The sequence below is a fragment of the Falco naumanni genome, chromosome 9 (genome assembly GCF_017639655.2).
Source record: "Falco naumanni isolate bFalNau1 chromosome 9, bFalNau1.pat, whole genome shotgun sequence".
NCBI lineage: Eukaryota > Metazoa > Chordata > Aves > Falconiformes > Falconidae > Falco > Falco naumanni.
In genome coordinates this window covers 20247314-20259637 of record NC_054062.1, presented here as the reverse complement: position 1 = coordinate 20259637, position 12324 = coordinate 20247314, and the positions used below count along the sequence as shown (strand labels likewise).

At 54.4% G+C, this 12324-nt stretch overlaps 1 protein-coding gene across 1 annotated transcript; it reads left to right on the top strand.

Moving 5' to 3' along the window:
* The first annotated feature begins 5102 nt into the window (after positions 1-5102).
* ADRA2A (adrenoceptor alpha 2A) lies at positions 5103-7340 on the top strand. Its single transcript, XM_040607529.1, has one exon. The coding sequence runs from the start codon at positions 5522-5524 to the stop codon at positions 6854-6856; it is 1335 nt and encodes a 444-aa protein (XP_040463463.1). The 5' UTR covers positions 5103-5521; the 3' UTR covers positions 6857-7340.
* The last annotated feature ends 4984 nt before the right edge of the window (positions 7341-12324 follow it).

Sequence of the window (12324 nt, the reverse complement as noted above, 5' to 3'; positions counted from 1 at the left end):
AGGTTTCTTGTGCATTGCTCCTCCTGCAGCGTCAAAACGAGCCTTTAATGTTGCAGAGGCCAGTGTGACACCAGGCAGAAGCAAAAGAGGGAAGATGATGAATAAACAAACCAGAGACTCGCACAAGTGCAGTCCCCATGTCCCAGCCTCACCCCCGACTCTGCCACGCTGTAATCTGTAGTGCGGAAATGTTTTTCTTGGCTGTTGGTTTAGGGCTGTGCAATCAAACCTGGTAGTTAAAATCCTGCCAAACAGGGCAGGCAACCCAAACAGCAGCTAATGAGGAAAGGCAGGCAGAGCTTGCAAGCTGTTTGCAAAAAAACAAACCAGCGGAGCAGGTGGTCACATAGGATCCATTTTGTGCTGGTTGGAGCCAGCTCTCTGCAGACTGGGGTAGTGAAGAACTGCCGCTGTAGGTAATATTCAGCGTGCCTCCTTTCCTTCCCCTCTGAACATCTGATACCGTGGCAGCATCCCTGCTCACAAGGGGATTAGGTGCTAGCACAGACTGCTGTCGCAGCTATCTGTTTCCTACTGGTTTATTCAAATAACTCGGAAAAGTACATCCAGCAGCTGAGTCCAGACAAACTGTTGAAAAACATGGCTCTGCAGAAGCCATTGCTGTGAGATCTATGAAAAGAGCAAAACTCAAACTTGCATGTGTGATGGCGGATGGGGAAAAAGGAAGGGCTGTGGTTTTGAATGTTTGTGGAGGAGGAGAAGTGCCTGGTGTCCCAAAGCAGCTGGAGGGTTGGCCAGACCGGCCACACTTCTGATTATTTAAAAAATCCTTTTATTTTTTAAAATATTAGTAAAATATCAATCACAACATTTGAAACACCTCCACAGAAATGGATGGTGTTCTCGCTGTATTGCTTTGTATCACTTTGCAGTGGTACCATCAAATAACCAGCAATTCCAGGTTTGCCGGCAGAAGGTCTGTGCTTCTTCCCCGCTTAGTTCCTACGGTGTTTTTCCTCCTGGGGTTAATACAGTAAAGGGGAAAAGCTTTTTTTGGGTGGCTTGGGTGCATCTCCACCAGCTTGCTTAGGCCTGGAGGAAAACTGGCCAACCAGCAGCTGCTGTGAAAGGCTATTCAGTCACTAGTCCACAGCGTGTCATAAGCCATGGGATTTCAGTGTGTTACCCGCAAGGGAGCCCAGTTACTAAAGCAAATCTTCCTGAAAGACGCCCTGCTTTGGTTTATACAAATACACTTCGTAGCATGGTCAAAATCCACAGCTACAAGGGTGTTCTGCCACGGATATGCAAATATTGAGATCAGGGCAAGCCACAGATCATCTAATACAAAGCAAACCGGCTGCCACCTACCTGCAGTCACAGAGCACCCTCCGCTCCAGACCAAGGCGCTCCCCTCTTTGGTGGCTTGTGTCAGGCCAGCACGGAGCTACTCTTGAAAGCTGCTGCTGTGAAATAATTCCTGCACCTTGTTTTAGTGGCTGCCCCTTCTGTGTGGCTCCCCCCAGGAGTCCGGGCTACCATGCCTTGAGCTAGCTTTGGGTTTGTCCAGCTTCCGTAAGCCTGAACCAAACTGCCCACAAAGCAGGTCTCGGTCCTTCAGCAGCTCTTGTTACTTTTTTCCCTGCCAGAATCTCACTTCTTCTGGAAACAGAGAATTCCTGGGGCTGCTCGTTCAAAACACACTTTGCAGCCTTATTACCATAGCAATTCTTTCCAGAGACTGTCTCCCTGTATGTGATTTGCTTCGTGCTGTGAGCAGCTCCAAGACCCCATGAACTCTTCTCAGCTCCTTCTCCCCGAGGGGCAGCAGGGTGGTTCTGGCTCCCCCACGCCGCTGGAAGTGATGCTGGAGCTGATGGGCAGAAGGGATGTATGAACATGAAAGCAGCATACCTAATTAATGACCTGAAACCAACCATAAAGGTCAGCTTGTTTGCAAGGGACACACTAGAGGTACATGTGCCAAACGTGAACTTCACCACCATGCTTGGGAAAGGGCATTGCCACCTGCCTGGGATGGCACCTGGCGGTGGGGGAGCTGTCAGAGGAGGATCAACAGCCTTCAGCCTCGCTCATTAGCGTGCACCCAGGCTGTCCCCCCTCGCTTGGTGAGCCCGGCTCCTTGCAGGGCTCTGCGGAGAAACCAGGCTGCTTCCTGGGGAAAGGGCAGGCTCCTGCCGCTCTGCCGTGTGCGATGCTGCCGGAGAACCAGCCGCTTTCTGAGCGGTCTCATCGGGCACTTGTTGACTGAGTTCAAACTGCAGAGTCCTGATAACTCATATCAATGCTGTCAGCAGCACGCATGCAAAAATTGAGCACCGGGAGGAAAATGCCAGGAGATTGATATAAATATTTTATTTACTAGCTGGGTGTTTTTTTTTTTTTTTTCCCCTGAAGCTTTTCTCTACTATCTTCCAGGGGCTACAAATTCAAGTTTCTTGCCTAATCTCAGGACTCTTGAGAGTTGAGGCTTTATGACCATTCCAAATTGTCATCCAGCATGGTATAGACTCATAAGGATGGCTGTCCTATAGCCACGGGGTGTGCTATGGGTTGTCCTGTGAGATCTTAAGGGTCCTTGCCAGCCCTGGCAGTTTCTGACCACCTTTGCATCTCAAGAATTGGGCAGAGCTGTGAGATGACCTGCAGAGAAAATAAGGGGGAGACCTGATGTTACGAAGTCACTTTGCAGGCAGCGCCGAGTGCTTCTGGTGTCGATAAAATCACAGAGATGTGTCTGATGCAAGGAGAGTGCCTTTGATGAGGTAGGTTTTCTCCCTCTTTGAGGCGAATGTGATGCCATCCCAGCTGTTCCCTGCTTGCAGAGAGCTCTCTTTCCAGCAGTGTTTTTGAAACAAACCCTTTTCTTTGGGCTTTTAGCCTTGCATGTTCCCTTTGCACTCTTTGTCCCAGCAAAGAGCCCTGATCAAAGCTCTGCTTTTTTGACACGGTGGCTCAAGAGTGATGTTGTTGGCTGGGTTTGGCTTCAGGTGGGTTGAGGCTGTCCAGCCACAAAAGGAGACCGAAAATCAAGGCAGCTGGTCATGTTTTGTTGAGACTGTTGAGCTGCTGAGAACATGGCTCAGCTTTGCAGAGAGCGTGGAGGCACGCAGGGTGTTTCCAGAAAGGCACCAGCCCAGGTCTGGAGCAAAGCATCTCAGACAGTCCATGGCAGCTTTGGTGCAGGCGCGCTGTTACAGCTGAGGTCAGACAGGTCAGAGAAGAGGTTGTCCATGTCAGGCAGGGCACAGCCTGCACCATCTCTCTCTCTGGGTCCTTCCACCCGAACAGTGACCAAGGAGGCCTCTGCCAGAGGCGATCTCGAGCCCCTGCAGATCCCCCATCTGAGGGAGAGGCAGACCGGCTGCTGGGCAGAGCTGTGCGTCCTGCTGCAGAGCGTGTAGGTCCCCTGCAACAAGCAGAAGGCAGGAGATGCCCAGTGTCCAGCATCCCCACCTCCTGCCTGGCCTTGCTGTAGATTTAGGTGAGTTCCTTTATCTCTTGTATCTCCCCTTGCTCCTCGCAGTGAAGTTTGTGGTTGTACATCACATTTACTCTCAGATAGAGAGCTTTTGGGCGTGCATGCCAGACATCTTGGGTTTGATTTACAGGTTTTACGTCACCCCGTTGCTGACTGCCCTTTTCCCAGGCAAGCTGGCGCATGGGGTCCTGCGCTCCCTTGCTCAAACAGTGGGATTCCCCCCTTGATTTCCCTCGCTGGGCCCCGTGCCAGCCCCAGAGGCTGTGCTCTCCCAGTCCCAGACCCCATCTCTCCCATTCCTGCTCCCTCATCTCCTGGGCGTCATCGCTCCTGGGCCTGGCTTATAACACGGCGTGTGGCATAGGGACAAAGATGACAGGGCTTCCTCCATCTCACAGAGGAAATATATTCATTGGCCTGAGCGTTCAGCACAGCGATTAATTGAGAGCTGCCTGAATCTGGAGCACCAAGTAAGCATCATTAGAGCCATCTGAAAATGAGGGAGAAGGGACCGTGAGCGAGAGGATCAGGCCTGGAGTCCATGTGCATGTGGGTGAGCGATCTGGGTGCTGACCGGGCTGCCGGGAGGGTCACCGTTCCTCTTTTGCTGTTAAAAAGGTCCCTCGTTGCTGTTGCAGTGTGCTGGGTGATGCCAGCCCCTGTGCTGCTGGGGGGGCACCTGGGGATGCTGCCCAGCGCCGGGCCACCCTGTGGGGCAGGGAGGGGGGGCAGCCGCCTGCCTGGGCCCGCGGCCCACCTCGGTCCTGCCTGTGGGGCTGGGGGAGCCGGCGGGGAGCTCGGAGGGGGCGCAAGGGCAGGTGTGCTGGGCCGGGCGCTGTGGCATGGGAGCCCTCCTGGGTGCCGCGGGGCCGGGGGCCCTGGCAGCCGGGGCTGAGCCGGCCTGGGGGGCGCTGCCTGGGGGCTGGCAGCGGGGGGGGGGGCTGCCCCCCTCCCCCCCGGGTGCCCTGCCGCCCCATCCATCCCTTTGCGGGGCCGCTCCGCCCCCGGCGCCCCTCGGCAGGAGCGTCGCCCTGCCTGCGGAGCGGGGTTCCCCGGGGGGCTGCCCGGCCCCGCGGCGGGGGGGGGGGCGGGCGGCGGGTGCAGTGAGGCGCCGCGGCCAGCAGGTGCCACTGCCCCCCCGCGCTGCCCGGGCCGCCACGGCGGCAGCGCCCTGCCCGCGGGGCCCCGCCGCTGCCCGCCACGCCGTGTCCCCCCCGCAGCGCCGGGAGCCCGGCCCGGCCCGGCCGCCCCGCGGGTGGCAGGCGGCGCCGTCAGGGAAGCGCCGCCTTCGGGGCCGCCGGCCAGCGCGGTCGCACGACCGGCGCCCGGCCCGTCGGTGCCCCCCCGTACGGGCGGGACGGGGCGCAGCCTTCCCGCGGCCGCCTGCCTTCCCCCCGGCCGCAGCGCGGTGGGCGCCCGGGGCCCCGCGGGCTGCGCAGCGCCCGCACGGTGCTCGCTCCACCGCAACACGCACCACGGCCCCGCTGCCTCTGCCCCGGCTCCCCCCTGGGTGCGACCCTCCGGGCTGCGGGCGGGCTGGGGCCGCCCCCGCGGCGGGCTGGGCGGGGGGCCGGGCTGGGCGAGCCCGCGGGGCCGGGGGGTGAGGCCGGGGGGCGGGGGGGTGCGGTGCGCGGGGTGCGCAAAGCAGCGGCAGGGCTGAGCACAGAGCGTGTGCGCCGGGCCAGGTGAGTGTGCGGGTGCGGGTGCGTGTGTGTGTGTGCGCGCACCGGGGGCAGCTCCCCACGTGGGGCTGACGCGGCAGCCCCGGCCTGATCCGGGGCTATAAAGCGGCTCGGCGGCGAGCGAGGCAGAGCAGCCGCCGGCGGCTGCAGCCCTGGCCCCGCTCCGCGCTCCGCACCGCTCCGCGCCCTGCCGAGCGGCTCCCGCGGCAGCGCCCCGGCATGAGCGGCGGCAGCACACAGCGCCCCGGCGGCCGCGCAGCCCCGTCCTGGCCAGCGGCGCGGTAGGAGCGCGGAGCCGTGCGGAGCCCCGCGGCACCGGGCGCGGCGCGGGTGGGGCAGGGGGCGAAGGGCGGGGGTGTCCACGCCGCCGGGGTTGATGTTTAACCTGGAGCGCCCGTTCACGGAGAGGGGCCGCGTCTTCTCCTTCATGGAGTACCAGCGGCAGCTGGAGGAGGAGGAGGGCTACCCGCCTCCCGGCACCAACGGGACCCTCAACGACAGCGGGGCCGGGCCGGGCTGGGGCACGCCGTACCCTCTGCACACCACCGTCACCCTCATCAGCCTGGCCGGCTTGCTCATGCTGTTCACCGTCTTCGGCAACGTCCTGGTCATCATCGCTGTCTTCACCAGCAGGGCGCTCAAGGCCCCCCAGAACCTTTTCCTGGTCTCCTTAGCCTCGGCCGACATCCTGGTGGCCACGCTGGTCATTCCCTTCTCGCTGGCAAACGAGGTGATGGGGTACTGGTACTTTGGCAAAGTCTGGTGTGAGATCTACTTGGCCTTGGATGTGCTGTTCTGCACCTCCTCCATTGTGCACTTGTGTGCCATCAGCCTGGACCGCTACTGGTCCATCACGCAAGCCATCGAGTACAACCTCAAGCGTACCCCACGCCGCATCAAGTGCATCATCTTCATTGTCTGGGTCATCTCGGCCGTCATCTCCTTCCCGCCGCTCATCTCCATCGAGAAGAAGAGTGGGCAGCAGGCTGACCAGGGGGTGGCAGGGTGCAAGATCAACGATGAGAAGTGGTACATCATCTCTTCTAGCATCGGCTCCTTCTTTGCCCCCTGCCTCATCATGATCCTGGTCTACATGCGCATCTACCAGATAGCCAAGAGGCGAACCAGAGTACCACCGAACAAGCGGGCAGAGCGCCCTGAGAAGAGGCACAATGGCTTGACTGACAAGGAGGACCTGCCAGCCACGGCTCAGCTCAATGGGGAGAAGACAGCAGGAGCTGGCGGTGAGCAGGAGGGAGAGGTCAATGGCATAGACATGGAGGAGACTTCTTCCTCTGAGCACCAGGAGAACAACCAGTGTAAGAAGTCAGAGAGACCGTCGAGGGGAAAGACCAAGACTAAGCTGAGCCAGATTAAGCCTGGGGACAGTTTGCCCCGGAAGGCAGAGGAGGAGAGGAACACCAAAGGGTCCCGGTGGAGGGGCAGGCAGAACCGGGAGAAGCGCTTCACCTTTGTGCTGGCAGTGGTGATTGGGGTCTTTGTCATCTGCTGGTTCCCCTTCTTCTTCACCTACACGCTGATGGCCGTCTGCAAGAGCTGTTCTGTGCCCGACACCCTCTTCAAGTTCTTCTTCTGGTTCGGTTACTGCAATAGCTCCTTGAACCCTGTCATCTATACCATTTTCAACCATGACTTCAGACGGGCCTTCAAAAGGATCCTCTGTAGGATAGAGAGGAAAAGGATTGTTTGAAGGACTCTTTGCTATAGGCAGGACTAAGTCAAGACTGTGTAGGAGAGTAAAGGCATGGCTGTCTTGGGCTGTGCTTGCAGGGGATGGTTTCCTTCAGCTTGTGAGCAGGAAGCCTTTAAAACCCGAGATGAACCTATGGAAACGCCGGGCAGCAGCAGTGAGGAGTAGCAGGCAAGTGGAAGCCCGAGCCGTGGCATTTGGCTTTCCAGGGGAGGATGGCCTTTGACTTGCTTGGTTTATTTTGTTAGTGGTTTTTTTTTTTTTTTAATCTTCTTTTGCTGGAATCTCTCAGCGGATGTTTTCACGACTGCTCAGTTTGACTCTTTAGAGATAAGCAACGTGCAGCTCCGCAAGATGAACAACAAAGAGGGAGTATGCCACCCCAGAGGCGCTGGCTTTTTTATTTTGCTGTATCTTTTTCTTTTCCTGTTGTATATGTAATTGATTTTAACCCCCTTGTAAAATACAGTATTGTATCCCTGAATTTGAATGTCTTAATTTTTGTTAGGTAAGCAGCTTTGAAACTGTGAATGCTTTAATTATCTTTGACACATTAAAAGTCTCCCTCTTCTCACCCCCCAAAACCCCCTCACTCAAAACTGCCGAACAACTAGAGCCATTCCCCCTACCTGATAGTTTGATAATATTATAAAAATTTCCAATGACCTGTCTCTTTTTTTTGGGGGGGGCTATACAATTTAGGATCACAGACTCACCAGACTGGCTATTTTTGTTACTTTTTATATCGTACTTGATCCTGTTTAATTTCTGTGCTGCCTGTGATATACTACAGCTGAGATGGTAACTGTCCTCTCGCTGCTTATTAAAGGAGACCCTAACAGAGTGGTGGCTTTGCTGTGCAGGCAGGGGCGTCATGGGCGATGGAGTGACAGTCTATTTCCCATGTAACATGAGGCTTGGGACCTGGCCAAGCTCCCCACGAGTTAATCTCGGTTGGTATTATACCATACTGCAGCACCCAAATGTGTTCAATGCTAACTTGCTTCCCCCGCCTCCAACTGTAAATAGATAACACTGCAAAGCGAATAGCAGGGCTCTGTGTATCACGTTATCGCATTTGTATCGATTGGTGATGGTTTAACTCCTGCAGGATTTCCTGCAGAAGAGGAGGGGGTTTGTGTGCAGGGGCTGTTCCGTCTTTCTGAATTAAGGGAGAAGAGTTTAGTTTTTAATCTGCCAGTCTCATCTTTCCTAGGAAATACAAAAGCATCCCTCTTTCAGTCTTATAGAGGGCAGAACTCCAAAATGAGAAACTTAACTGACAGTTTCTCCAGTATTTTAGAGTGTAATTAATTTTTTTTTTGTAAGAAATTTGTAAATATTGTGAAATTGGAGCAGGAGAGAGAGTTAATACTGCTTTTACACTCCTTTCCTGAAATGTCTTTCAGCTAAAAAAAAAAATAAATACAAAACCCAGAACAAATCTAACATCCTTGTGCCATGAAGAAATTTCTGGAGAACATTAAAAGGAAAAATTTTTGATTCATCACAGTAAATGAATCTGCAAGCCTTTTAATGTTATGAAAACAGCTTTATCAAATCAAGCCAGAGATTGTTTGGAGAAAGCGAAGCTTGTATAAGTCTCATGTGTAGGATTCTGGAGTCGTATGGTGCACAGGAAGAGACTTAAAAAAATATCTTTTTACTTTTGGGAAGTGTTTTGTTGATTTTGCTCTCACTTTTGACTTTGTAATTAACTCTAAGTGTCTCCAGATGCATCTTGGGACCTGGAGAGCAATGTTTACATTCACTTGCATTTTCAGAATTGAATCCTCAAGAGGTGAGGAAAGCAAATAAACTGTGCTTTAATGTAAAAAAACCAAAACAACCAACAAACCCACAAGCAGAAGTTGCTATAATGGATGATTATTTTTATTAAATAAAAGAGTGTTTACAGATCAAGTGTGAAAACCCTCTGAATAATCTGTTAGCTGTCTTATTGTGTTTTTTTTTCCAGCTGTTCACCGACCCTCTGGCAGCTTTGGTCTTGACGTTTTTTAAAGAACACATTGGGAAAAGCACTCGTGTTTTCTGAAAGGCTTTGTTGCCCCAGGTAGGGAACAATGGTTTGGTTCATTGTGCAGCGGCATAATAACAAATGAGTCCTTGAGATTTCTTGGGGTTCCCCATCCCCCCTCCCTTTCATGCCACAGTAAGAGCATTCCTGGGTTTCTTAAAGGAAGGAGCTTGGGGTTTCAGGGTGTGATTTGCTCCCTGGAAATGCAGCCTGGCACTATTGCTGGGGACGTCTGGCTGGTGCAGCATTTACAGCTGTTGAGTTGAGAAGGTTTTTAATAGTTAGGCTGCAAATGAGATTAGAAATGATTAGGCTGGAAAGCAACATTTCTTAATATATGCAGGAGTGTCCATCTGAGTGGGGTTTTGTTTCCAGCCCGAGAGCCAGCTGTGGGCTTGCTTGTCCTTACACCAGTGCTGCCGAGACCCTCACTGCAGGACGGTGACGGGGGATCATTCTCCCACCAAACAGAACGCTGCTTCTGTGTGGCTGCCTGCCTCCCTGAGAATGCCAGGGTCTCCTCGGTGTTGGCTTCAGCTGGGCTCCTTCTTTGCCACGAGTGCCAGGAGCTCCAGAGGCAGGGGGGGTCACAAGGCACTGATCCTGCAGGTGCTTTAGTGTGTGCTTGGTTTTGCCCGGGAGCACATATGACTGTTCAGGAGCTCTGGCTCCTGCCCTTCCCACTATTGGGGTGCCTGGAGTCACTGCTTCTTGTTTGCTGAGAAAATAAGTGACCATAGCCCAGTGCTGGAGCTGCTGGTCTCACAGCCCCACTCTGCCAGCGCCACCAAGGCTGCAGCTGGACATGCTCGGGGGGGGGTGGCAAGCAGCATTGCTTCTGGGTGTAGGGCACCTGGTGATGACCCAGAGAAGAGCATCTTGGTCACCTCATGGTGGCCTTTGCAGGCCAGGAGAACTTGATCCAGGCAGTGTCCTGCTGTCCATCCTCTGGTTGCAGCTGGTCCTGTTGGCCTTGGAGTGTTACACAAAGCAGATCCCATGGGAGATGTATGGGACAGTGCCTGGGACAGGAGGTAATCCAGCAGCCATTTGTTACGCTTGCCCCATCCCTCTGGCTGTCTGATGTCCTTGGGGCCAAATCTCTAGTACAGACAGCAGAGTGTTTTGATGGGTTTGGGGCTGGGGGACTGGGGCTTTGCTGGGCTTTCAGTTGGTGAAGCTTTGCACAGCTGAAATGGCTGATTGCTCCTGATTTTTCCATCAAAAGTAAAAGTAGGGTACAAAAAATTTAAATTACGCCTCCAGGTTTGTGTCCCTCCCAAAACTTCATGCCCTCGTGGTCCAGCCCAGTCAGACAAGTACTCAAGGGACTGTTTTACGTGGGGGAGTGACTCCCTGCATCCGACACTGCAGAGCTGCCTGCCCGTCCTTGGGGCCAGTGTCTGAACTTCCACCATCCTGCTGCCTTTGCCACCTTCTTATTCAGGCTTTTATATTTTCCTAGAGCTGTTAGGTGTTTTGGTTTCAGCTGTGTCCTGGATGCTCCACGCTTGCTGGGGATGGGCACGTCCAAGCTGCAGCAGCCTCCAGGCACCATGGGCTGTCTGGTGGAGGTACTGGCCTGAAACCATTCTCGTTTCCCCTTTGGCAGGCGAGGAGCCAGAGGTTGTGTTGCTGTGGGCTTTGCTGGGATGCTCCCTCCAGCTCTGCCATAGCTCTGCCCAGCTCTGCTCACCTCCGTGCCTGCCCCATGTCGCTGTGGGGCTGAGTCCCACCACCCTTGCCAGGTCCTGATGGCCAGCTCTTCCCCTTCCACCTCCTGAATCCTGTGCAGGAGAAAGCTGCCTCATTGCTCCCAGCTCATTCCTATGCAAATGACACATTAGGGGATGTAATGAACTTTGGTTGTTTTTTATAACCTTTTATTTTGGGGCTGAAAGGTTAATGGTGTGAGGGCAGGCGGGGGAACCTGCCTCCCTGGCGGGGTGAGGGTCATCTGTGCTGGCTCAGCAGTCAGGACAGTGGGCAGAGATGCCGCTGCCAGCTTTGCCCCAGGAGGGGTTTCTCCATGGCTTTCTGGTGTGGGGTGACCCTGCACCCCACCCCTTGTGCGGGGACTCCTGAGGACAGCCCAAATGTGCTGGCTCAAGGACATGCAGGAGGGGCCCAGGTGAGGTGGCAAGTGTCCTAAAATGTCCCCAGGGGCAAGCTGCACCAGCAGTAGGGTTGCCCTTGCAGAGACCAGTGACCTCCTGCCCAGGGCTTGCCCCTGACCCCCTCAGCCTACTGACACATGCATTTATTTCTGTGGGGTTTTGGTCCCCATTCTCTGGGGGACAAGGAGCTGATCGCACAGAGGAGCCTCTCTCCAAGATGTTCCAGCGAGGGATGGGCTTGGCTGGAATCGTGCTCACACAAAATGAGTTTCTCAGGCCTGGGGGAGTCTCCATGGGTTTCAGCCTGTGTCTATCAGCTGTTCTGTGCTGTAAGTACCCCCAGTCCCACCTAGCATCCTTTCACCCGGGTTGCTGGTTTGCTGGACTTACTGCCCTGGGATTTCCCCCTGGGTTCAGTGGCTGGCCCCACTGCCTGTGCAGCTCTTACCAGCTGATGCTCTTTGTTTTATTTTATTTCTTAACATTCCCTGTTCTTTCACCACTGGAAAAATTCAAAGTCTGCTGCGATTGCTCCTTTGTTACAGCTAGTGCCCTGGCAGACAGCTACACTTGGAGCTGTCTCACCGTCTGTGCTACAAACTGCTTTTTGCAGCTGGTTTATAGGAATGTCTCTGTGACTTGTTAAATATTTGTAGCTGCAATTGCTGTGCCTTATCCCAAGCTGTAGAAACAGGATGAAGAGAGAACAAGGTTAGCAGGGAGCCCACCCCCTGCATTAGCCACTAGTACTCAGCTCACAAATGCTCCGGGACCAGATCCTGACCCCTCTGAGCAGAATAGATTGTAGTCTGAGCCCTGGGAAATCCAGGTGAAATTCCAGCTAGGAGTCACGCTGCAGTAATGCTGCACAAGGTTACAACATACTCCCAAATGTCCTCAAGGCTGAGCAGAGGGGGTGGTGAACAGGACTGGGAGGGGGGGCACCAAAATATGTGCCTTCCTAGGAGGGAGGTTTGTTGTAAGCAAAGGACACCTGCTGCCATGGGGTAGGGGACATTGGGAGGTGTTGAATGGAGATGCTGATGCTTGAGCTGGTCATTCAACATCCCTTCCTTCTCAGGGGACCTTCTTGACCATTTGAATTGTCCCTTAGAACTGTTCATTTCCCAAAGAGAACCCCCAGTGTGTGAGGACAACATCTCATGCTCAGATGTATAAGGGTGTGAGATGGGTCCCAGCACCCAAATCCAGCAAAGAGGCATGAGGACAAATGATAAAAGGGAGTAGGAAGGCATATCCCTCACTTAATCATAGGTGTCCATCAGTAAATATGTAAACTTGTGGGCTTACAC

What these genes read in the sequence shown, in the direction of transcription:
- ADRA2A (XM_040607529.1), top strand. Translation starts at nt 5,522, where the DNA reads ATGTTTAACCTGGAGCGCCCGTTCACGGAGAGGGGCCGCGTCTTCTCC.